At 47.3% G+C, this 26680-nt stretch overlaps 1 protein-coding gene across 1 annotated transcript in view; it reads left to right on the forward strand.

Annotated features, from left to right (window-relative positions):
- The window catches only part of MMP17 (matrix metallopeptidase 17), a 52945-nt gene extending 29564 nt beyond the window's left edge, over positions 1–23381 (forward strand). The window contains exons 2-10 of the mRNA XM_059863492.1: positions 564–696; positions 2374–2500; positions 8439–8722; positions 11597–11773; positions 11906–12005; positions 13573–13655; positions 17179–17331; positions 20931–21188; positions 22407–23381. Of these exons, the coding sequence (XP_059719475.1) occupies positions 564–696; positions 2374–2500; positions 8439–8722; positions 11597–11773; positions 11906–12005; positions 13573–13655; positions 17179–17331; positions 20931–21188; positions 22407–22732 (1641 nt within the window). The 3' untranslated portion in view covers positions 22733–23381. The remainder of the gene's footprint in view (positions 1–563; positions 697–2373; positions 2501–8438; positions 8723–11596; positions 11774–11905; positions 12006–13572; positions 13656–17178; positions 17332–20930; positions 21189–22406) is intronic.
- Positions 23382–26680: the final 3299 nt, after the last annotated feature.

Genomic DNA, 26680 nt, shown 5'->3' on the forward strand with positions numbered 1-26680 from the left:
GGCTGTTTTGTGTCAATGCTGAGGTCATCTTCCTCAGGTCTTGGATAACTGCGTGGCACAAAGGGGGCTTGGAGACTTCATGGCTGAATTTATTTCCAAACAAAATCCTGGTGTTGTGAAAGTCAAGTGTCTTCGGCTGCAAATGCAAGATATGGCTGGGGGTGTGTATTCTGTTGCTATCTGTTAACAGGTAGGGCACTTACCTTCTGTTAATTAGGCTGCCTGTTAAAACCAGGTGGGGCAGTTTTCTTTATCTCTTCCACTAAAGGGCCATTGTGTCTCACTGCATGACTGATAAAATTATGACTCTTGTAAAGACTTATAATGGAAAGAGCATTGTGAGAGGCTCTGCTCAGGGGGATGAGCCAAGCAAGGTAAAACAAGCCACCCCCACAGAATCATTTAAGTTGGAAAAGACCCTTGAGATCATCAAGTCCAACCATTACGCTAAGGCCCTCAAACTATCAGCGTGCAATGGAGGGAGAGGACCTTCAGAGCATCATTCCCTGTATCTATATTTCCTTCCTTTCCTTTTCTCATTTCCCCTTCGCCTTGTTTCACAGGACTGGCTGACAAAATTTGGGTATCTGCCTCCTCCGGACCCTGTCACGGGGCAGCTGCAGACGCAAGAGGAGCTCACCAAGGCCATCACTGCCATGCAGAAGTTCGGGGGGCTTGAGGCCACAGGAGTCCTAGGTCAGTGACTCATGACCCCTCCTCTCCTTGGTGCAGAGCGAGGCAGGGATGGCTACTTGCAGGTCCATGAGGGAGAAGGGACTCTCCCTGTCCTGTGTTCTGGACCAGCAGCAGGAAAAGTTCCACCGTGGGTGGAGCATATGGCCCAGTTTGGAGCTGTAAGAGTAATTACATGGCTCAGGTGTTCCGTTGCCTTGTGTTTTCAAGAACCTGAGGCAAGCAATTATTCCAGCAGACCCACAGACCCTTGGGGTTCTCAGTGTGATTAAAATAGCTCTTGGTCTGTTAAAAAAAAAAAAAAAATTAAAAAGACAAGGGGAAAAAAAGTGAGAAAGTTGTCCTATTCAAAGCCTTACTTGCAGCATCAAATTGAATTGAACAAAAATCCCGATTAAGTCTCCCGATTTGTATGCAAAGATATTTTGGGTTCCTTGCTACTGGGGCACAGGCAGGGAAGGGAGAAGGATGATGTTGCATCATCCCAACTCTGTTTGCTCCTGCCCACAATGCATAGAGCCACGAGACTCTTTGGGGTTCTTCTGGGATCTCACTGAGCCACAGCAGCTCCAGATACTCCCCAGTCATGCCCAGCCAGCTGGGAGCCCATCACCTGCTCCAGCAGCTCTGTTGGCCAGCAGAGGCAGGCAGTGGCATCTGCGTGGCAGACGCATCTGCCTGGGAGGGAGAAGTCCAAGGGCAGGCTGAAGCAGCACGAGTTCACCAGCATGGTTGGGGTCATTCCTCTCAAAGCCTTCATTGAGGGAAGGAGAAAGCCAGCATTATCCCAGCCTGCAGAAGGGTGCCTCTCTGCTCTCCTCCCCTCCGTGGCCCTCCTGCCATGGGGCCAGCATGCTTCTGCTGCTCAGGACGCAATTAAGGAGTAGCAGCTAATTAGCAGGCGAGTCTCTATCCATCCCAGCATCCCTCTGCTGGTCTCCTGAAAGCACAGCTGCATCCCAACATGAGGGCTTCCTTTCTCTGGTCTTAACTGGGCATGTGCAATAATTTCCCTTCCACTGCATCACAAGCTGCAGGAGACCCCAGAACAGGAGTGGCCATTCAAATTGCATTTTCAGAGGGGGTGTTTGAAACAGTCTGGGGGTGGGAGGGATGGCTGCCCTGCGCAGGTCATAGTTGTGGGTTTGTTCATGAAAACAGAGTTTAAGAGGTAAAGTCAGCAGGGAAATGAGTGAATGAGACAACTTTTCTGCATTTCAGCTGGCGAGAATAGACAATTTAAGATTTCAGTCATTTAAAAAAAATTAATAAGAAGGAACATGGACATTCTTCAAATAAGCTCCTAGCTGAACAGAGATGGAGCTTATTTATATGTGAATGTTTCTCCTTGACAGAGGAATACTTGGAAATTCATCAAGAGAGAACAAGACAGAATTTTTGAAAAAAATATGTTTAAAAGCATGATCAAAGCTGGCCACAGGTGGGCTTCCAGCAGGAATTGCTGTCCAGTGGTGGGAGCAGCAGTGAGACATAGGGGGCTCAGTGTTCTGTGGGTGTCACTGCGACATGCTAGGGCTGGTGCCATGCCCCAGTGGGCTCCTGAGTGTCCACTTTTGCTCTTCTGGTTCGTTCTTAGCACTTCATTTCCCATCTCTTTGTCCCCCTGGGATTTTTTAACCCACCATTCCCATGATTTCTTGTTTTTTTCTCTAACCCTAGATGAAGCCACCCTGGAGCTGATGAAGACCCCTCGCTGTTCTCTGCCTGACCTCACCATTGAAGAGACCAGGAGGAAGCGATTTGCCCAGGCTGTCACCAAGTGGAGCAAAAGGAACTTGTCCTGGAGGTAGGAATTCATCTATCCCTGCTGAAATCTTGCAGCAAAAGACCAATTCCACAGTCACCTTTGTTAAATATATAGCTTTGAGATGAGTTTTAGGGTTCTGGTTAAAACATGTCCCTATGGCTTCCCAAGATCCCATAGATTATTCATTTTAATTCTTCTCGTGACAGTCTCAGCAGTGACTTCTTGGACCCACTTGGCAGCACCCGAGAATGATGCAGATTTGGATAGTGAATTAGCTGGGAGCTTTTTGCTGGGTTACAATGGTTGTTAGAGGATCTTTTTTCTTGAGTTCATTAGTTCTGTGCTTTCTCAGGCAGCTGCCAAGCCTGGAGCTTCTTCTCTTGCCCCACCCGAGTCCAAGGGCAGGAGCATTTTCTGGGTAATAAAGTCACTCTTTCTTTCTCCTAATCCTTGCCTTTCCTCAGTGTCAGGATCCCTCTGCACCTGTGACACACAGAAGTTCAGGTCCAGCTTTCAGAAATATGCTGCAGTTCAGGGTTGGCAAGCAAACCGATCCCTGTCCCACCAAGATTTGTGCTTTTTGGGACTCATTTTTCATTCCTCAAATACCGTGTGCTGCAGTGATTTTTCCTCTAAGAACAGTGTGCAGCATGAGGTGCTTGTACCATCCTGAAAACACATGTGGATCTTATGAAAAGTTCTCCTTATTAATAATAAGTTTTTCTTTGATCCTGGCATAGCTCCTGGAGAGAGTCCTCTTCCCACTGCAGTTGCAAATCTCAGCTTGGCTGTCGCTGTCAACGTATGTTGAAACTTAGCAGAGATTTGGTCTCTGTACCAGCAGATTCCTTTGAGACTTAATTTTGAGAAAAGATAACTATAATTCAGCTTCAGTAAGAAACAACTTTGGTTCATAGATGGCTTTGTGTCGTTAAGTGACTCGTGTTATAAAAACGCAGCCTGTCTCCCTGTTGCTCAGGCCTGACTTTATGGGGAAAGAGGAAGAAATTCACATTTCAGAAAGGAGAAAATCCTTTGAAGGTAAAAAGAAAACCTGCCCTGGTGTTCTGGGAGCTGCCAGAGCCAGTGCGAGGGCACAGCTTGTGCACAGCCTGACCCCAGCAGCTCCTAACAAACCTGAATGACATCCTGTGGCTGGGCAGCATGGTCAGGGAATTGGCACTGCAGGTGCCATCAGGACTTCGGATGTGCTGACACAGTATCCCCAAATCCAGGCTGGAGAGAAATGTGGAGGTGAAATGGGGTCCAGCTGTTGTGGTGGATGCAGCCCTGGGATATTCCCTGCCTCCCACCCCCTTGGAGACTGATGCTGCAGCAAGGATTGCCATAAAAAGGGGTTGAGGTCTGAGACAATATTATATGTAAGGCATAAAAAAACCATCCATCTCCTGACAACGTGATTTCTGCTTTTTATTCTTTGATGCTTTCAAAAATCTTGTCTTTTGTCCAAGAAAGGGCTGTATTTTACAATGGTAGGTTGTAGCCAGCAGAACGCTATAGCATTACAGAAACTCCAAGGTAGTATTTATATCCAACCCTTGAGATTAAACTGGCTTTTTGGAAACTGCCCTGAAAGTCGGCCAATAGAGATAAAGAAGTTTTATTCGCTTACCTTTTACACATTGTTTGAAGATTTTAAAAGGGGGAAACAAAACTAAATGCTACTCTGACATGGATTTAAAAATTGAAGAAAAACCTGATCAATTGCAAGGCTGAAATAAACAGTAAGCAGAGCTGTAGGAAAGGAGGGCCTCAAAACAGGCACATGCACTGATTGAGAAGGCAGTCTTGGGCAAACAAAATTGTATAGGTATACAGGTCATTCAGGTTTCTTCTTTTTACCTTTGAGTACAACCATCCTGTGGGACTGGAGGGCCCAAGGAGCAAAACAATACAGGTGGCATCCTGCACAGCTCAAAGTACAGTCCTGTAGCATCCAATTACTGCATGAGAAATAGTTGGTTTTCTGTGCCTCATCTCCATGTAGAGTTTCCAGGATGTTACAGCATATAAATTTTCTTTTCACAGGATTGTTTTTGTTATTATTTTATTTTCCCTGAGCTCTCCCCAGGTGCCAAGGCAGCTGCTGAGACAGTGGTGTGCTGTGGATGCCCTCTGCCGGCATCAGCACCGGAGCTGCCCACAGCCACTTCCCCCTCATGTTTGCAGCCTTGTTTTTCACTTGCTGATTTTGCTTTATTACTTCTGTTTACGTCCCACAGAAGGGGAGTTCATAGCTGGCACATCTCCATTTCTTCCCAGAGCTTGCTGTTTCCCCGCAGTCCTGGGAAGTGCAGCATCAGGGCCATGTCCCATCTCTGCATGCTTTGAGCTCCCTGGGGAAGGGGGAGCCATGGAAGCTCAGCTTTTAAATTGCCCACTCTTTTCCTTTCAGTGCTGAACTGAGCTGGCTTTCATCTGTCTGTAGTTAAGGACTACTCCCTTGTGTCATCTCATCAGAGCTGCAGTCTTTGACACTGGTGCTCTGGCCGTGGACTGTCAGAGTGGGAGCAGAACCCACTGGCAGAGAAGCAGTGACACCAGTCAGTCAGTGCCCACCATTGCTGTGAGTGTCCTGAACCATCCCCCGAGGGGAGGTGCCACTGCCTGAGCCCAGGTGTGGATTTACTCAGGCCTGGAGGGGTGGCAGTCAAGAGGAAAGTTCGAGGTCCCGTCCCCACAATGGTCCTAATCCTTCTGCTTTTTTCCTTTAATCAGTGGCATCCTGCCATGGGGACCTCCCATCCAAAGCCCAGACTGCTTTGTCCCCCATGTCTGGGGCTGACAGGTGTCCAAAGGGGGCAGACTGTCACCTGTCGGTGTCAGGCTTCTTTAGGTTATTGTAATGCCCTTGTCCCAGGCAACTGGGACGCCCGTAGGAAAATCCCTGAGCAGCTGAGGCAGAGAGCAGGTAGGTGTGTGGAGGCACAGCGGCTTGGAAGTGACTGGTGTACTGTGTGTGATAAAGGGCAGGAGAATGAAAAACCTGAACACTTTTGGTTGATAGTCTAACTGCTGGGAGAGGGTTGATGGAGGGTTCCAACACCCACGTCTTTCCTCCTGCAGACAATGGCAGTGTTGCAGCACTGCTAGGGTAGCACTGGATCAGGGCTGCTGTGCCGTGGATGGCTCTGGACAGCTGGAAAAGCACCTTTGCCAAGGCAGCAAGCATCTACCCTTTCAACTATCCCCTCTGCCTTCCCCTTCCAAGAAAAATCAGTGTGGATTTGTCAGGCACTCCTTAGCTTGCTGTGTTTGGTAGTTCTTTGCATTTATTTTATTTGTCCGTGGTCTCAGGGCTGGGAAAGTGAAAGAGTGCTTTCATTAACGAGCTATTGATTTCTCATCCTTCACTGATACTGTCCCACTTTTGTCTTTTGGAGGACAAAAACCAATAAGGAAATCAGAACTCAAAGTAGGTGTGGGTGCCCCTCAAAAGCAAACAGAGGCAGATCAGTCCTCTCTAGTCTCTACTTATTAACCATTCTAGATACAAAGTCTGTTTGGGATGGGTCAAGCAAAGGAGGTGATTCAGGGGACACATGAAGGACTGGCAGCGCCGTGTGAGAGTCAGCATTCATTTGTCTGCATGGCAATGCTGCTGCCTGGCTGAGCACTAAACGCAGACGGGAGATTTTCTCCTTGGTATCTATCCAGTTGTGTCCCTCAACACCACGTCCTGCTTGGCAGCTGCCAGTTCCAGTGTTGTGGCCAATACTCCCTCCTGCAGCCCCATCTGCCACGGGTCGTCCCAGAGTGTGATTTGCAGAGGGATGTGACTGACCCTACAGCTTAAGGCAGGTGGTGGGGTGGGTGGAGGGACTGAGCAGTCCAGTCCTCATCACCCTCCCTCTGGCTGGTGGAGGCTGTCTGGAGCAGAGAGCTTTCTCTCCAATTACTCACATCAGGCTTTTGCCAAAGATCTGAGTTCTGTAAGAGGAATCTCAGAAGGGATTTACATCCAAGGAGTGCTTCTCTTCACTGGAAAGCTAAACACCGGTGAAGAGAACTACCACCACCACTACTACTACTACTAATAATAATAATATAATAATAATTTAAGGTAGGAGAAAGGTTTTTTATCTGCATGCTGTTAGAAATGTGCTTCCTTTTCAGTGGAATTGGGTGATGCAAGGCCAACAAACATCCTATCAGCATAATAGTCTTTTCCTAATCTCATTGAAAACAATTAGCAGAGCTCCAGCAATCAAATCAGATGCTGAATTAAAAACCCTGATGGGATTCTCTTAAAAAATGACAGTGATAATGCATAAAGGATAAGGGACTTTTCACTTACACCTGCAGCATATGAATAAAATGTGGATCAGCTCAGAGGTGTAGGACTTTTAAAAAGAAGTAAAATAGGTATTGATTCTGTTTCTGCCTTAATCTAATGCTTCTGGAGTCAGATCTTGGGATGAATATTAATAATATTTGTTTCTTTAGACAGGGCCTTTTATCTACCATCCTTGTACAAGGGAGATCTGATTTATTATTTTCATTATACAGCTGGAAAGGAAAGGATAGGAAAGTAGCTCACACGGTGAGCAGGGCTTGGGAAGGAAAGAGCAGATAATGTCCATGAATGTGACTCTGTGCCTTAGGCACCATGATCCCGGAGAAAGGTCATAATTCGTAGACTGAACGTGGTGTGTGTTACACGTATAATGACTTACTCAGTAGAAATTAAAGTAGCAAAGGGTTTACCTAAGTCCCGAGGAGTGTTAAGAAAGATGAAGACAGCTAGTTAATGAATATCTGGAATCCAGGTGGCCTTTTTCTCTCTACTATAGAGGATTACATCCGGACACAATCCCTTCTATGAATTAAAAATTGCCCAAATCTGTCTTTTCCAATCCCATGCTAATACTGCTTGTACCTCTGTGCTGTCTCCTTTACAAATGTGGTTTTTTTGAAGTCCTACAATCATCTGGTGTTATATGCATGTAACTCATTTAGATTAGTCAATAAGGTTTTTCTTTGCCCAAAGAGTCAAGGGATAGAAAAGGCAAAGATAGGAATGATTTTTTTTCTCATTTGGCTATGATGTGTTTTTCCTGATTCACCCACTCATTCCCACTGTCTCTAGGATGAGCATCCCAAGTGCTTCAGAGGAACTGCTAGTGAGATTTCTGCTTATTTTCATGAGTCCTTTTTTTCTCTATCAGAGATTCAACCCTGACTGGTTTTGCCCTGGCCTGAAGGTGGTGCCTGCTTTGGGCTGCCTGTCTCTTGAGGGTGTGGGATGTGTTCCCAACCTCAGCAAGCAAGTTGCTCCCTACTTTTCATATCCATGCTGTCTCCCAGCACTCAAATCGCTATTCAGAAAGAGCTTGAGTGGTGTGACATCCTCTTCCGATGCTTGTAATTACCTCATGAAGTGCAGTCAGGTCATCACTGCCCGTTGGTGATGGGAAGTGGTGTGGTACCGAATGATGCTGTCACAACCGTGTTATGCAGCAGTGTAAGTGATGTGGTCATAATTGTTGCTTCAGCCTTTAAAAGTCTGTCAAACCATGAAAACACTTTGGCTGGTGCGCTGGTGCACAAAAAAAGAAAGTATCTGTTATTACAGGGGTAGAGCTGGCCAGAAGGCATCCAAACAGGCTTTTGTCAATAATTACTCAATCAACAGTACATTTGCTTGGAAAGCATGTATATTTTTGTCAAAATTGCCAACGAAAGATTATCTAAATATACTCCTTTAGATGCCAAGGTGCCTTGTTGCATCTTTGTCTTTTCATCTCCTCTATTAAATCAACAATATTAGGAATTCTTTTTCAAAGTTGGGTTATACAGGAAACATTGACTTTTCTTTCATTCCAGCTCAGCCCAAAACCACAAAAAGCTCTGAAGGCCTCACTGTGGCACCAGGCACCTGCAGAGCCAGTTCTGGTTGTTCTTGGAGATCTTTCATGCTACTGTCCCATCCTCTTATTTGCCCTCTTTGTTTCAGAGTTCGCACCTTCCCAAAAGAGTCCCACCTGGGTCACGACACTGTCCGAGCCCTGATGTACTATGCCCTGAAGGTCTGGAGTGACATCACCCCGCTGAATTTCCATGAAGTGGCTGGAAACAATGCTGACATCCAGATAGACTTCTCCAAGGCAGATCACAATGATGGCTATCCCTTTGATGGGCCTGGTGGGACGGTGGCACATGCTTTCTTCCCCGGAGACCATCACACTGCAGGGGACACTCATTTTGATGATGACGAATATTGGACCTTCCGATCATCAGGTAGGTCAGGGTGGGAGAGCTGCAGCCAAGCACAAGGGCTCACAATTTCCCTCTTCTGCTCTGGTGGCTGGAGTGGTTTAGCCTCTGCCATTCCTTCACCCTAGGCTTCAGGATCCTTGAAGTCATCTGATTCCTCTTGCTAGCAAAATCAACCCAGGCACTGTTGAGGACACTGTCATGTTCCTGGAAGCCTCAATGGCATCTCCATATTTCTCCTTGTCCTGCCAGCAATTGCAGAACTCCCCATCGCCCAACCATAGTCCCCGTCTCTTCTGAGACCTGGAAGGTTGCAGGTTGGGTATGCGGCTGCTGGAGCTCTAGGATGGGGACTGCATTCTCTGACTTTGACACCTTTTGGGTGCCTTCACTGCCACATGTCCCAGTTTCCTATTTTTAAAGTATACTGTTAGCTGACCTATGTATAAAGGGCTTTGTGTTGTGCTGGGAAAAAGGCCTAGTTTTTTCCTGCCATCTCCTGTCTATTACCTGGCATGAGGATGGTTACAGGTTGCAGTTCTTTTCTTTTTTATCCTCATCTCATCTGGCCAAAGCAGTGTTTTAATTAGCAGAGGGAGTATCAGAGGCATGTGTCCCTCAGTTGCAAAACCATCTGTGGGGATCAGGTCCCCAGCCTTTGTGTCAGGCATGTTTTGACAGAATGTCTTCTCTGCAGCCACCAGCTGCTAATTTACTTGTCATGCCACCACCTCCACCAGCCTCCTAGTGGGATCCTGCTGCCTCAGCTTAATGACTTTGTTTAAACTTAACTGTCTTCTCTGAAACAAGCTAATACAAGCCCACCAGTTGACCTGCATCGATACCCCTGAGTGTTCATGGGCAGAAGTGTTTACCGGGGTGCTGGAGGAGGTTTTGAGATGAAAGTTAAAGGTCTGGACAGGCTGATCCTTGAGAATTACCTGCTCTTTTTTCGTGCTCCTTGTTTCCTGTTTCTAGCCCCAGCTGATGGCCCTTGTCAGGAAGGAAAAAAAAAGCTGCAGTTTCGATCTGCAGACATACAGGGCAGAGGCAAGCACTGTGGTCAGTAGCTTGCCACAGGGAATGTGCAGTTTTGCAGCTAGTGGTTGGGAGTGCCCATTGTGAAACAAGCTGCAATGAAGGAGCGAGCTCAGAGCCAGTGCTCCCGCAGGAGTGCCCCTCCAAGCTCCACCAAGGGATGAGGGGGTGAGCCTGCCAGTGAAAAGCTGCCCTCTATTTTGAAGATCTTGGAGCTATCCGGGCTTCATCTTTTATTTATTTTGTTCTCTCTACTGAGTCAAAAACAACAAGTCTGTAGATGATATAAAAATATCCCCAAGGTTGTCAGTCTGGCATTAAAATGTCAGAGAGCATATGTCTTGTTCTCTCTTAGTGCCTGGGAAAACAGCACAGGTTATAAAAATCTCGCTTGGTTACAGACACTGTACATAATAGTCATGAAGGAAAAGGCAAAATTCAGCAAAGGCTATCTCTGCCTTGCTCTGGCACCCTGAGCCTGGTGAGGAGCACTAAGGACTAGGCAGGATCAGCCATGGCAACTTTTGTGCAACAAAGTAGCCATCTCAGATGGTAAAGAAGCCATCTCTTTCTCAGGGAATGTGACACTCCCCTGAGCTCCACAGGGACCTTTCCAACTCACTGCTTCTTTATTACAATACTTGACATCATGATCTTTAAAAGAACCATACTTAAAATCATTGCTGCCCTCTGGTATCTCTCTGCAGGACATAGCCGTGCAGAGAGGGGCAGAAATTGCATGGACATGTGGCCCAGCCTGTCTGGAGCTGGGTGGTGGGAATGAACCAAGCAGGCTCAGTCCCATACAGCTGGGAGCAGCTCCTCCTTTGCTTTGGTAGCAGTGGCGTATGTTTGGAAATGAGCATTAACCCCTTACATGAGTGTTTCAGGCTCTGGAGAGGATAGGATTGGTCTGTATGCGGGTGTGGTGTGAGGCACTGGGAGTTGGATTGCAAATAAGGAAATCTGGGGAAAGAGAATATAGTAGAGATAGCCCAGACTGAAGGAAAAAAGTCATCAAATCCTCGAGGTATTGATGTTCAACAATGTCTCCCTAACGGCCATTGTGGTGTGTGAGGATCAAAGTGTTTGCCAAAGGCAGCAGACACAAGAGCTGCAGCCCCGTTAGCACAGGATGTGTAACAGGAGAAGATGGTAAATCCTCTAAAAATAAGCCGGACACAGTCACCTACTTGTGTCAGGGCAGCAGCGAGATGAGCAGGTTGGTGGTCAATAAGCAGATGAACATTCCTGCCTTTGTGTGCATACAGGAAGGCTGAGGGATGGATTTGGCCGGGGCAGCATCGTGCGAGGCCAGACAGGGAAAGCCCTGCAGAGCCCCGTGGGCAGGCGGGCACTCCCGGCGCTCCCCAGCTCCTTGGCTCATGGCTTGGCTCACTGTCACAGGATGTGATGAGCTCCTGGCTGCTGGCTGCAGAAATCTGGTTTTTTGGGCAATGCAAAGGCTGTGTCAGCAGCTGCAGCAGGCATGAGATGCAGGGAGTGACTGCTCTGGCCCAGCTTCTGCAGTGCCACTCAGCAAATGGTTGTGATGCGGTTGCTGTCTCAGCCCTTTGTCCAGCATTTTCTCAGGTGCCGACAGTGATGTGGAAATAAGAGGGATGATACCAAGGCTGGTGTAAGCTGAAGTCTGGCTTGCTTTCCATTTTCATATGATCCACCCCATTCTCTAACTGGAAAAAAAATATATTTTTCAAACTTTACCTATTCCAAAGCTCTTCTTTCCACTTTATTCAAGATAAACCTATACTTTCTCTTACTGCCCCTGCAGCTCACGCAAATCCCCCAATTACTCTCAGCACTTAGTGACTTTTATTTCAATTTTATCCTTATCTCCAGACACTCATGGGATGGATCTGTTTGCTGTAGCTGTCCATGAGTTTGGTCATGCCATCGGCTTGACCCACATCTCTGCCATAGAGTCTATCATGAGACCCTACTACCAAGGTCCAGTGGGGGATCCTCTGAAGTATGATCTGCCTTACGAGGACAAAGTCCGGATCTGGCAACTCTATGGTAAGTTTGTGTCCCTCAGCTGGCTGCAGCCTGTTCCTGCCATGGTAGGACACACTGGAATAGCTGTTCTCTAGGGTGAGTGGAGCTGGTAGGGAGGATGGTGTTCCCCATTACTGCTTCTTTTCTACACAGGAGTCAGGGAATCTGTGTCCCCCACAGCCAAGCCTGAAGTAAGCAAAACAAATGATCATCCAATCCTGCCAGAGCTGCCAGAGAACCGCTCCACTGTCCCGTAAGTCAAATTTCTTCCTTTCCTGCAAAGGATGTGTCGTAGTGAAGCTCTACTTCATCCATATCTTTCCTGCTCACTCTGGCTTTGGTATTTCTCTCTGGATATTTCGCTAAAACTCAGGTTTTTTTACTCATGTTAGTGGAAAGTTGTCACCATCACCCTTAGGTAAATCCCTTAGGTAAATTCATCCTTGCTGGAATTTTAAACAAACTTCCTCAGCAGTATCCTGAATTGCAGAAGCATAACTTACCTAAATTGTTCCACAGTGAGCAATTGCCTAATGTACCCGAGGGAGTGAATATTGGAACAAGTGGACTGATAGCCTGACTCCAGTGCAGGTTAGCATTGGCAAAGGGCTGCTTCCACTGAGTGTCATCAAGCAACCAGCATGGCCTCATTAGACAAAGTGCAGGACATAGCTCATTAATAAATGTTGACCAAGACAGCAGGACAGTTAAGAGAAGAGGGGACACTGAACAAAAAGGCAGGAGGTGATGGTCACACTTTTTTGCCAGACACCAAAAGCGCCTCAGTTGAGGGCGGCAGAGATGGAGCGGGTCACTTTCACCTCGTGCGCCTTTTGTTTGACCATGCTGAATGCCGCTAGTTACGTTTCTCCACGCGTAGCTTCTAAAGGCGCTTGTCCACCAGGCTCCTTATGGCCATGTTTGGACCTAGATATACGAGAGCCTTTCTCCCTGCTGTTGTAAGAGGCCATGTCATCCCCTTGTTCCTGCCTTGTATGCTGGGAGAGTGGATGGGGTTTGCCTCCACATCTGTCATTTTGTGGTCAAAGAGCAAAGAAGCTGGTGCTGGCAGCCCAGCACAATTTTTCTATCTGCAGAATAGATTAATGCTTCCTTGTCACCTACAGGAGCTTTTCCATGTGTGTCACCAGCATCCTCTCCTTGTTCCTCCATCAGTCATCATTTCTTACGAGGGCTTTGTGGCTCTCTCAGTCCTTCATACTCTGTGCCTTCCCCACCCACCTTGTTAAAGCAGCTCACTATCTCAGCTGCCACTTGCCAGGTGGCTTTCACCAGGTAGATTTCACTGGACATCACGTGGCTCCTCCAGGTCCCTCTGTTTAAGCTCAGCTGCTTTCTGCTTTGCAGCTCTGTCACCTCTCACTGGCACTTTGGAGCTCAGCCCAGGAGCAGCGGCATCCCGAGCTGCTGGAGTGAAAGGCTGCTTGGCTGTTTTCCATATCCTGCTGCCCTGGGGCAGCTGGCCAAGCCACGCTATGCCACTGGGAGCGGGAAGCCAGCTCTCACCAGCTACATGAGCTGGTGAATGTAGAGCATGTCCTTGCTCGACTCCCAGCAATGGCATCCGGTGGCTCAGAGTTGTCAGCCCAAGCTGTCTTCAGGCTGAGGTTTGGCCGAGCTCGCCTTGGAAATCCTTGCGCACGTGGCCGGGTCTTGAGCATGAGGAGTGACAGATGGGCGCAGCCTGTAGTCTTCTCCAGGAGCAGGGGTGATTCAGTCTGTGGGATAAGAGGCATCGGGGGGGGACACAGCCCCTCCCTGCATGCCTGGGCCCTGCTCACCTGGACGTCTCTCCACAGCCTCAGGCGGGACGTGCCCAACAGATGTAACACGCACTTTGATGCAGTGGCCCAGATCCGGGGAGAGGCTTTCTTCTTCAAAGGTGAGCACCAGGGGTCTGTGCCCGTGCCACCCTGCGGTGGCTTTGATGTGGCAGCACCAGAGGCTGCACAGTGTGGGACGGGCTGGAGTGGGTGGTGAGGATGAGCTGGCTGGGGTTTGTGGGCTGCTCCCACAGACCCAGAGAGGCATCTCATGCCCGAGTGTGTGGCCGGACTGGTGACAATCTAGCACAGCAGTTTTTACTCTGATCCATCACCCTGGACTGCTTGGTGAAGGACTAAAATCTGATAATTGTGCTACCAAAAAATCAAAATCGAGGTCAAACCAAGGATAAGCAGAGTAGCAACAACACTCCGCTGCTTTCTTCCTGGATGCCTCCAGCCTTCCTTTCCTCCCACGCTTCACCTTCCCTAATTCTGCTTGCTGTACATCTCTCAAAGACAGTGTGCACATAATTGAGGACCATCTGGTTTTGTGCCAGTGAACACTTGCTGGCACTGTGTTCCTAGGATGCCCAGCTGTTGATGAGGATCCCATCGGAACCTTCTCAGCTGAGCAGAGCCTGTGTAGGCTGGACTCTTTGGGCTTGCTTTCTCACCTTTCCAAGACGTAAAAGTGCCCACGGGTGTTGCTTTGCATCCCTGACCACCACTTGGCTACCCCAAAGCCATCCACCAGGTAAGCAGAGGCATTTTCTCCAGGGATGAGCAGCAGCGTCCTGGCATCTGGGTATCACAGCGTGAGCCTTGGGTCGCAGGCAAGAACAGCAAAAGGGCTCCAGAAAATTTGGTGTTGCCTGTGCCCTGAGGGAAGCACAGTATGGGGACTGTTCCACAGGAGTATTTGTTCAGATGCCAGCTCCAAAAAGCCACAGCGAAGAAGGGAAACTCAAAGACATGAACTGGTGTCAGGATAAATGGCTGTCTGTCCCTCGAAGGAGAAGAACATGAAGTACACAGAAATCCATCTCGGTGTCTATTTTTGGATATATTTATTGCAGGCCAAAAAGCAGATGTAAAGAGCAAAGGGTCAGTGGATACCAGCTGCATGTCCGCCTCCAGCACTCTACTCGCAGCCCCCATTGTTGCCCCCCGAACCATCCTGTGCACCAAGGAGAGGGGACGTCACCTCGTGGGCAGAGTAAATAATCTCTAGTGCTGAGCTTTGTCCCTCGATAGGCATTTTGTTCAGAGCTGGTCCTGCTGGTTCCTTAGATGGAAAGAAGCCACTGCAAAGGCACCAGAACTGGAGCTCCCCAAACCTCACAGGCTTGTTGTTTTGAAGGCAACGGTGGGTTCTCTGCTCTTTGGAATCACCGCTTTCTTTGATGTAGGTGCCTCACCACAGACTCCTGAAGTTTTAAACACCTTTGGCCTGCATGTGCGTCTGCATGGTGTGTGCAGCAGCCTTTCCAAAGGCACCCAAAGTCTGGATAGCGTGGAACACTGCTGGGATCAAAATTACCTGAAATTAAAGAAAGCAATTGCCTTGACCTATCATCCATATCTTGGTGCAGCAGGACCTCACACTTGGCTTTCATCGTGTTCAGTTTTTCAGCTCAGAGGAGGATTTAAATTGAGCTTTTTAAACAAATATGGGGTTGGGATTTTGGTTTTTAAATCATTCCAGCACGCTAATGGCAGTAGTTCTCCCATGGATCTGGCTTCGGCTGATAATCATCCATGCAACAGCAGCACTTTGGAGAGCAGGCTGGGCCATGGCAGACCATGAGCCCAGGCACACTGGGGCTGTCTCGCTCAGCATTCTTTGCTGCTGAAGTGCTTTATTTTCTTTCTTCTTCCTGAGAGCTTATAAAAACCCAGCCAAAGTCACCAACAGCTCAGGATATTTATTCCTAACTTTTGGGGTAGATTTAAGGTTTCCCTGCTGCAGCGGCTCACCTGCTGAGCCCATCGCTTGCAAAGGGACAAAATGTCAAAAGTACCGAGGCTTCCCTTTGTGTCTCCAATGAGCCCAGGGCACCTGGAAGTTCAGATGTTGATCTGCTAAAGAAAGAATTAAGTTGAGCTTTATTTCTTGCTAAAAAAGTGGAACTCTGACCTTGTCTAGTGCCTTGCTAATTACAGATGCAGAGATCATCTTTATTTAATGACATATGTTTCCATTGATGTAAAATGGCCACCAAATTTGAATCCTCGGGATTTTTTATATTCTTAAAAAGAATCTGTAATTATGGCAATTCCCACCATATTGGAATGTATTATTAATTTATGTTTCAGTTAAGATAAAGCAAATATGCAAACTGGAGTAGAAGAACAAGAATATTATATAAATCCTTATAATTAGAATTAAATTCCCTCTCTGTGGATGTTAAAGTGTTAGAGTTTTGTGTCCTGCATTATTATGCCAAGACCAAATTTCCATAAAAATTTAAAAGCTGGTGTCACAATCTGCCAGCTCTGGAGAAAGAACTGAGTGCGTGGGGCATAGAAATCTGAAGATGGATCTTTTGTTACTATTGCTTTCATGCAAGAAATTAATGCAAGACCAGATGCAAATAATGTACAACAATTTCTAATGGGCAATAACAAATAAAAGACAAAGTTGAGAGTTGCCTCCTAAACATCTTGCTCTGGCTCATGTCACTCCGTGGAGCTCTCTGGAGAAAACACAGCATTAAATGTGCTGCAAAAAGGCTGAGAATCCCAGAGCAAACACAGAGTTAGGTTTGGAGTTGCCCCTGAAAACCATTAAGAATCCTCGGGAAATCCCATATAAGGCTCTTTCAGCAGGAAAAAGTTTGTCATCCTTCCCAGAAAGGATAAATCTGTTTTCTTTTACACTATCCAAAATATTTCAGAAATCCCTAAAATACTCTTTCCTAGCCGAGGCAGTGCTGCTGCAGGTGTTGAAGTGCATTTGCTGGCACCAGCAGTACATTCATCCGGGAAGCTCCACAGGACTGCAGTCTCTGCTTAGTATCCTGCACCTCTAGATGGTACCAAAGTCCTTAACTGCCTCCTTCCCCACCTCAAGCCTTCCAAATCTATTCAGATGTTTTCCTCCTCCTTTATTTTCTCACTCCTTTTCTTCATTACAAAACAACCCTTCTGGTATTTCTGTATTTCACTGTAACATACTAGACATTTCCAAACATGAAAGCAGCTGGACATCCTATGTGCAGGAAGCTGTGGCTGCTCCAGGAGAGGAGGAATAGGGATGTTTTTTTGGAAGCTCTTGCTTAAGGATGTCGGTGCCTAGTCCCACTAGCTTGCAGGAGGTCCCGAGCAGAGAGGGAGGGAGGAGACGAAAGGCTCCTCTCTCCTGCCTCGGCTCAGCGGCACAGCCTCATGCTGTGGCCAGGAGTATAACAGCTCCAGCGCAGTGTCCAGAGGATTATTTTAATCCAAAAGAGAAAGGGATTTCTTCTAATGACTGCTAGAAATAGAAAGCAGTCACAGCTGCTGCTGGAAAGCAGGATGACTCTAAATCATGGCTCCCATCTCACACACTTTGCTTCCTGCTGCTGCCGCCCACCCGACACTCACCCGCAGGGAAGGTGGGTTGAGTGTGGTTCAGTAATGTCCAGTCTGTCCCTCCAGGCAAGTACTTCTGGAGACTGACTCGCAATAAGCACTTGGTCTCCCTCCAGCCGGCTCAGATTCACCGTTTCTGGCGGGGCTTGCCGCTCAACCTGGACAGCCTAGACGCAGTCTACGAGAGAACCAGCGACCACAAGATTGTCTTCTTTAAAGGTGAGAGCAAACATGGTGCGGGAAGTATAGAATGTGGTGCTAGGCAGGAGACACCAGTGCCACATGTTAAGCATCTCGATTGCCAGCCTGAATCCTGTTGTCCATGAGCAAGGCGAGAAGAAATGAGCTGGTAGGGAGGGCAAGCAAAAGGTAACAGTCACGTTCCCCAGAAAATGAGGGAAATGTCATTGAAGATAAAGTTCAGCCAAATGTAACCTAAATCCTTTCAAGGGCTTTTCAAGAATGAAACGCAAGCAAGAACCACCCCTACACACACTCACAGGTGGTGTGTTCCTTCTTTGACCTTTTCTCTTTTCAGTATGTGTTGCTGAGAAAAGAAATACTCAGAAAGGAGATAAAAATGAATCTGAAGACCTTCGGTTTTAATAATTATATTTCTGTTACTGTGTTTCTTTCTTAAAATTAGTAGCATAATTTTCTCTTTTTATTTAAAAAAACTGGCACGCTTTTATTTCAGAAGAGCTGGAGGACCAGTTTACTTCTTGGTTTCTGTACAAATGTCCGAGTCCCCCACAGACCATCTACCTGTGCTGGTTAGATGCCACCATGCACTCAATGTCACCCTGGCAAGCACTGACTCATTTCACCGAGGTTGTGCACTTGAAGTGCTAAACGCATCCCAGCCCACCATTCTTCCTGTTTGGAAATTGCTTTTTGTCTCCCACCCCTTCTGCTTGAAACATGGTGCAATTATCTGTTTCAGAAGTGCTGAACCGAGCACTTCTGGAAGCAATAATTTGCTTTCAGTTCCCCCAGCCAGGCCAGAGAGATGGCTCATGTCCCACACAAGCCCCTAGGCTTGCAGAAGGCCTTTCCAAGTGCAGCCAACACCCTCCTGGACCGCCGGCACACTGAGCCCCGCAGAGCCACACTGAGCCCCACATCTCTCTATGGCACAGCATATGGAAGGCTCTGCCACGTGTGTCCAGTTGCCTCAGGCAGCCTGCCCTGCTTTCCCAGAGGGAATGGGGCCAGCTTAAGGAGCGTGCCACCTTGGCCTCTAAGGTCCTGCCGCTGACACACGGGCATGCATTTAAGGACCTCTTCAGATATTCTAGAAAACCAAGGAAGGAAAAACTCTGATCCTTAAAATAGGTTATGCAATACCCTAAAGGGCACTGCAGGTTCTTATATAGAAATTGTAAAAGAAGAAAGACTATCCCAGTGGTTAGAGAACTATGAAGAAATTGAGACAGCTGGGTTCATTTGCTTGTTCTCTCCTGCCCAAGGTCAGGCTGAGGGGGCAGCTGTGTAAGACCCTTGAAGAGCAGTGAGCTGCTCGTATGGGATGTATCCAGTCCCTATTCATCCTCATAATGCAGAGGTGTCTCAGCCCATCTGGCCCTAGAAAGTGGCAATTTCTCTTCCAAAGTGGACTACACTTGGCTTCTTAGGAGCCAAATAGTTTGCAGAAAGTGCCCAGTTTGCCCACAAAAGCTGCTTTGTTTCTTTGGATATCAGGCTGTCGTGGTTTGACCCTGGCACAATGCCAGTGCCCCCATGAAAACACCTTCTCCCTGGTGTCCGCTGTGAGATGAGATCAGAAATAGAGCAAAGCAGGCTCCAGCCTAGGAATAAAAGGGGAAAAACCTTTGTTAACCTACAACTCTATATAAAGAGAAACACACAGAACTCGGAATGAAAACATCCCAAAAACATTCCTCCTCCCCCTCAGATCATCAACTCTCAACCCATCACCACCCTTTAGATAATCAATTCTCATTTCATCAAGGAGAGAGGAGTCCCTCTTGTACCATAGGCTTCCCCAGGAAACACAGTTGAAACCTCTTGTGTTTCCATGTCACACGTGGCACCGCCCAGAGATCATTTGCCATCGTGACATCTTCCTTCCACACCCAGTGCTCTCACCACTGTGCGTAGACCAGAGCTGCTTCTAGGATTTTCCTTTTTAAGGGTGCCTTGCCCAGTTCCAAAAAAAAGCACCGTCTCTCACTTTTGGGACACCTGTCCCCCCCAGATTTCACCCCCCGGGGCCGAGGGATCTCAAGAACAGAGATCTTCTTCTTCTTCCCTGAAGATGGAGGGCACCACCACCGCCCTCCTCACCCGCCATCTGTGCTCACACCACTCCTTCACGTTACATCGCTGCACTCTCTTGGCTCCAAGCCATTGCCTCCCCCCCTAAATGCAGTCTCTGTGTCACAGGAAAAATGGTTCTGTCCATGGCCATACAAGAAAAGTCCCTCCAAAGGCCACTCCATCATCTCCTCCCGCCTAAGATGCTTTTCAACTTCTCTTGTGGCCCATTTCCTCTTATCTCTATCTCTCCTCTCATTCAACTCCAGGAGGAATCAGCATTTGTAAGGTTTCCAGCATCCAAGAAAAGGGTTAAAAGTCTCAGGCTCTGCCTGTCCAGAACTCCCACGGCTGCCCTGCCAGGCACCTTCTCACAGCACCCCTACCTTCTCCTTCATGCCGGCCGTGCTATCTAACTTCAAGGTGGCACAAGCACAGGCACGGGCTCTCTCCCTCTCTCTCTCTCTCCTGGCAGGGCTGCCGGAAGCCTTTCAGTGCTCCTCTGTTAGCGTTCAGGAACACATAATCATGAGAAATGATTATATGCAGGTGCTTTTATTGAAGAGCTCTGGGTGTCAGGGGTACAAACCCAAATCTGACTCCGACATGGGTTCGGGGTGAACATACTTTATATTCTACCGCTATATAACTTTCATGTTAATTATTAAACTTATATTGTTCTAGTGTATACATAGATTTCAGCAAAGCATAGCCTCCTTAAATCAGGAACACACAGTTTCTCATGATTCTTCTTATGATTATACAATAATTATATTTAATTACTAAACAATCATCACATTTATATCATTTATCATATTACTTCTGCAGGTGCAACGCTAAGCTTAACATTTCAGAGTCTATCTTGACATTTTCCAGGGCCCCACTATCACCTCCACCCTTCCAACTTGCAGGGGCCTTCACCTCCCTTCTCTGTCCCAGGCCCGGCCTACCTCCTCCGGCCGCATGGCTTCCCTCCCCCCGCCCAGCTCGGAGCAGGGGAGGTCTGACCTCTTTCACAGACGGAACCCAAGAGAGAGCTTCCCTCTGGGAGTTCTCAGCTTTTAACCCCGTTGTGTTCTCAGAGGCGTATCCATGTCCTCAGTGGCCACACCAGGTGCCAATATTCAAATCTGAGCACCTATTGGTTTGACCACAGCATCCCAAAAAACTCACTTCCTCTCTAACCACGACACAGGCAGAAATCCAAGGGGCAGAAAATCAAATGCCTCCATCAAATACATAAAAGTGACAGCCGTACTGATGCTGTCAGTGTGTTCGTGTCCTGGGACAGTCATGCTTTCAGCAGCAAAGCGGGGATATGTCCATGGACAGCCCGACACAAAGAAGCAGCTATTCAAAGCCAGAGGCTCCCCCGTGGGCTGACCCCTTCCTATTCCCATCCTTAAATGCACAGAGCTCAACCCCGAGGCTTTGTCACCGCAGTAGATAACAAAACATTAGCTCAGCTCATCTGTGGAAAAATACTGGTTTAGGCTGTGAAACAAATGTGATGTTACTCTGTGCTTGTTTCCTTTCCACAGGAGACAGATACTGGGTCTTCAAAGATAACAATGTGGAGGAAGGGTACCCACGACCCCTTTCGGACTTTGGCCTGCCCCTGGGAGGAATCGACGCTGCTTTCTCCTGGGCTCACAATGACAAGACTTATTTCTTTAAGGACAATCTCTACTGGTGCTACGATGACCACGAGCGGAGGATGGATCCCGGCTATCCTTCAGAGGCCATCCCGTGGAAGGGAATACCCAGCCCTTTAGATGATGCCATGAGATGGTCAGACGGTGAGTCCATATGGCAGTATAAAAAAAGCACAACAAAGATAATCAGTGCTCTATTGAGCTGTAGCCCCTTCTACCCTGCCTGCCAACACAAAGGCTGAGCCCCTGATGGGCTGTTCCTGGTGACTGGAGGCTGAAGAGAGAGCTCTGGTGATTCCAGCCAGAGCTCCCCGTACTGCTCACTAGAGGATTTTGTATTTTTAAACAGGCAACAAAAATATCGTGAGGTGATAATTACTGTACTCGGTTAAAAGAACACAGTTGATGTGCGATGTCACTGCTTTGCAGTGATTTTTTTTCCTAGCATGGGCTGATTTGCTCCTCGCTGGTCTTGTTGTCATTGGATTTTTAGGTGCATATATGAGGATGCAGACAGAAAATACTTTTAAAGATGTTTTCCCAGAGTTACAACTCATTTTCTGATGAGATTTCTCAGTGGTTTCTTTCCCCTGAAAAGACCACAAAAATTTTGTCACAGGAGATGATTACAATCAGCTATTCACTCACAACAAAGTGGCACTTCCAGGCTTTATTTACTGGCAGCCTAACAGTGTAGTAGCATTAAACCAGGCAGAGGGGACGGCCACTTCTAGAGACTTTTCAAGCTGAATTTCCAAAGCTATTGAGAGTGACATTCCCATAGGTAGGAGTCCTCCTGGGCATGGGGCCTGCTTAAAGAATTCACTGCCTCCCAGTTCAGAGTGGAAAACGTGCACCTGAAAGCAGAAGGTTCCCAGGACCCTGTCAGGCTCAGGTTATTTTTCTGAGCCCAGGATCGGCAGCACACACCTCAAGTCATTAATGGATAGTGGGGTCTCCAGTTTTACCATGCCCGATTACAAGAAGGAGAGTAGTGCATGATGTGTCCAGCTCTGGGCTCACAGGGCCTCGACCCTACACGCCCACAGTACTGGGAGGCATATCTGCTTTGGGACTCAGCACAGAAGAGGCAACAGCTCACCATCCACCTCCAACTGCTGGTGGCTCCTGGCTGATGTGAGAGATCGTGGGCAGGCACAGAGTTACCTTCTTTTCTGGAGCATCCCTCCTGCAGCAAGAGGGGAATATTGACAACAAGCAGTGATATCTCATGCGCCTCTGCTCCCCGGGCCTCTGCTGGGGTGGGAACACTCCTCTGCTGCTCCAAGTGCTCCTTTGACCTTTCTCTGGGACAGCATCCACCACCACTCACCTCGTGTTTGGGTTTTGGTCTCTTTGCAGGTGCAAGTTACTTTTTCAAGGGCAAGGAGTACTGGAAGGTGCTGGACAGTGATCTGGAGGCGCAGTCCGGGTACCCACAGTCCATCGCCAGGGACTGGCTGGTGTGCAGTGACATGCAGGCCGACGCCCCCGAGGCAGCCGGGAGCAGCAGGACCGGGGCACGCTCCAGGCCGGGACATCACGACGAGAGCCGCTCGAAGAACGGTTACGAGGTCTGCTCCTGCACCTCGGGCACCTCATCCCCGCACCCTCACCCCATACCCGGACTGACGGCCAGCCTCATGCTGGCTATGTGGACAGCAGCACTGGTTTGTGTGGCCCTCTGACGGCTCATCTCACCATCAGGACAACACCGTGGTGCTCCGGAATACAGCTCTGTGATTGCTAACTGTTGCAAGCAGAAAAAAAAACATTCCTAAGAACATGCCAGTGAAGGGTTTGAATTCTCCATGAGAAATGAACAGTGATTTTGTTTTGGGGTTTACTTTCTTCTTAATTTTAGTTTAAAGGTCTAATAACAGAGTTGAGTTCTGCATCTTCTTATTCCCCCATCCAGTTAAAGATAAGAGCAGCCTTATGTTGAATTTAGAAATGCTTCATAGAGATGTGTTGCTCTGGATGTTCAAACACAGCAAACGACAGAGGGGAGAGCTCCCGGGATGGAACGGGGGCAGAAGAGATGCTGCTGAGATAGATGGCAACAGAAAGGCAGCCAGCAGGAGATAGCAGTTGTGTGCTGACACAATGTACACATCCCATTGGATGTACTAGGCAGAAGAAACCGTGACTCCACTAAGATTAATTGCAAGGTGATCATTATTTACTGTCAAGCCTGCTGTAGTCACTGGTGTCTGGGTAACCTGTATCAGTTTCTATGGGTCAGAAACACCTTTGCCTTTCAGAAGGTGCCGCAGCTTATCTTTGTATACGAGTCATTGTAATTTAACAATTTCTCTAATAAACCTTGGCCACCTACATGGAGATCTCCCAGTCCTGTGCCAGATCAAGCCTGATACCTGCAGCAAGGTACTGTCGGCTGAGGCTCTTAGCAGCCTCGCCTCTGGATGAGGGCAGTGCAGCCGAATGAGATGCATTTACAACCGCTTCCCCAGACTAATCTGTGCACACAAACTTCTGGTCTCACAGAATACCTGTGTCGGGTCGGCCTTATGTTTTGGGAGGAATCAAGATGTATTGCATTTGTTTGTGACTCTGCCATACCTCGCTGCGCTGCACAGCGTGGGCTGGAGCAGGGAAGATGCTGTGCAGTCTGCTCAAATTCCTTTTGATGCCTCTGACAGGAGTTTGGAATGGCAGAAGCCAGGGTCAAGCACTGCTCCTTGACCCTAGGATGCTCCTGTTTGTGTTTATTCCTCACCATTTATCAATTTTCTGTGGTATAATTTGGGCATCTGAGAGTTCTTGAAAATAGTGAGTGAAAACTTGGATGAGATGTCAAAGAAGCCAGGGTCTTCGAGTCTGCTGTTGTCAAGGTGCTGTTGTTGTGAGCGGAGGCCACTGGGACACAGTCTTCTCCTCTGCCCTGCTTCTGCAAAGCTCCTGCACAAGTGTCTTTTGCTGCCCTGCCGAGGCCAGCTTCTCGGGGAGACATGGAGCAGACAGGGACCCAAGGCTGCTCCAGTGGCCCTGGGTGGTAGGTGTAACACAAAGCCCTCTGTGGCACAGCAGGAAAGGCAGGAAAAGTGCACAGTTGCATCCAGACAGAAAGAGGGGGTCACCTTGGGTTTCCCTCTGCTATTTGCATTTTTGAATAGTCCCAAGCACTCACAGGTGTGCTACAATGTGATTTTATGGGTCATGACTCAATGAAGCATCCCATTAAACCACTAAATAGCCTTTAAAAACTTACAAGCAAAAAAAATCTCAGGCATGCAGCTCCCTCTGCTGAGTAAAGCTGCCTCTGTTGTTCAGAGCAACACCCCATCTCACTTACGCCAGTTGAGCCAAGCAGAGGCTGCTGGGGCTGTGGGAGATGTGAAGTTCCTTTGATTGATTCCCATTGCATTTCTTTCTCTTCAGTCATGAAGACACGGCTTTTAGTCCTTTAGCCTAAACATCGGCACTTCACAGATTTTTGTGAAGTGGACATCTTGGAGCTGTAGCCAGGTAGCAGAAGACACCCTCTCTCCAGTCCTGGAGTACTTGATTGTTCATCTCTTGAGCTTGGAAGAGACACGCTGGGCATGACATTGCAGGGAAGCTACAACTGCAGTAGCAGTTGGAACAAAAAGCAGCGGAAGCTGTTCACTGCCTGCTCGTTCCCCATGCTTCCCTCAGTCCTCCGGAGCTCCAGGTCACTAGACATCAGTTTTGCTTTTCCGGTGTTTTTGCTGAAGGGTTTCTAAATGTGGTGGTGGAGTTTGCTGTAGCTGGAATTTGTATCTGTTTCAGGAAGCGTCTCATACTATATCCTGCAATTTAATAGTTCCTATGCCTGGTTAATTGTAGTGGAAGAAGTTAAACGAAACCAGGACACTGAACTTGGATGTCCCAAATCCCTGCAAATCACAGGTTATCAAATAACAAACCCACAGGTTACAACAATGTTAAAAGCTCAGCTTGCAAAAAATACCAAACTCCCAGCCAAAAAAAAACCCCTAAAATCTTGGCCTACAATAATACCAAACAAACCAGCCTATAAAAAACTGCATTTAAAAATACCAGAACAACCTAGTTTCAAAATAACAGGAAACCCAATTTCAAGATACCGAATGAAACCAGGTTTCAAAATCTCAGATTTCAAATACCAGAACTTTAACCTAACCCAATTTCCAAAATACCAAAGTAATCCAGTTTCAAAATACCAGAATAACAAGTTCAGATATACCAAAAAAACCCCATATCAAAATACCAGGATACCAAGTACAAAAATACAAAAATAATTCCATTTCAAAATACCAGAATATCAATTTCCAAAATATCACAATTATCCCATTTCAAAATATCAAACTGCAAAGTACCAATTTTCAGGTCTCTTATACGGGCAGGATTCCCAAAACCAAAAGAATTCTTATTTTCATTTATAACGTAGATAGCCCTAATTAGAGGCCCTAATGAGACTTACACCATTCATATCATTACTATTCTTCTCCACCCTACTTAGTCACATGTGGAGCACTACTTAGTAATCACTAAGGAATAACTATTTAAATCAACAATAAATTATCCAACTTACCTAGCTATACTGCCAAAACACAAAATTTTATTTCTTAATAGTTTTCTGCCCTTTTACTCAAAGCTGTTGCAGCAAAAAAGAAAATGCTGTAATTTTGCTGAAGAGCTTTCTTCAATATTGAGCCTCTTATTCCCCTTGAATTTAAGTCAGAGGAGCAAAACAGCTACAGCCCCTCTGAGGGCTTTTATACCTGGTGGGATTTACCCCCTCCCTTTTCCCAGGCATCGTGGGAACGAGAGGCGGGCACAATCAGGGGTATATTAACCCCAGCCTTTGCTAAGGGGCCTCATTCCCTCTCTGAGATCAGCTGGGGTAAGAGCTCTCCTCTCATTTCAGTGCAGAAGCTCTTTCAGCTTATCTTAACTTGTTTTCAGCAGGTGCTTTTGGGTACTTAAAGCAATAGAGGTTTGGAAGACACTGTGAAGCATTGAACACAGGGAGTATTTAAGTTCATGATTTAGGGTTGGGTGTTCAGGGGTGGTAAGGTGCTTTTGTAATTTCTGGTTTTGGTCTTGTTTTGGTTTTGGTTTTTTTTTTTTTTTTTTTTTTTTAGGAGGAGTGTAACTTCCTGAAAATCCAGGTTGTGTCAAGTACAGCACTTCAGATTTTTTCAGCAGATTCATCATGTCACAAAAGAGATCTGCCCTGTGTTGAAGATGATGTTTGAGATTGAGGCTTCAGATGAATTGAGGACTGTGACTAGGAGAAGGAGTGGGTGAGCAGGGTACCCAGTTAGGAGATATTGTGGGGGGTTTTGAAGGCAGCAGGGTGAGAAATAGTGTCGATTTGAGTTATACATCTTTTCACAAGGCCTTTCACAAGCATAGCAGAGGCATTCACATGTCTTACAGCACACAAGCTTATCCACTCCACTCACAGAAATGTTATGTAACTTTGCCTCTCTCTAACCCAGGTGCTACTCACAAAACAGCCATAGCCTTGGACTCAGGATGAAGCTGGAGACTCAAGGACCCAGGCACACTCAGGAGAGGGCAAGTAGTCGAATTGCTGGGGTTCGGCCTGCGTAACATTAAACTTGTACATTGATTTTGATGTTCTTTATTGTAGCTGACTAAGA

Source organism: Haemorhous mexicanus, chromosome 19 (genome assembly GCF_027477595.1).
Source record: "Haemorhous mexicanus isolate bHaeMex1 chromosome 19, bHaeMex1.pri, whole genome shotgun sequence".
Classification (NCBI taxonomy): domain Eukaryota; kingdom Metazoa; phylum Chordata; class Aves; order Passeriformes; family Fringillidae; genus Haemorhous; species Haemorhous mexicanus.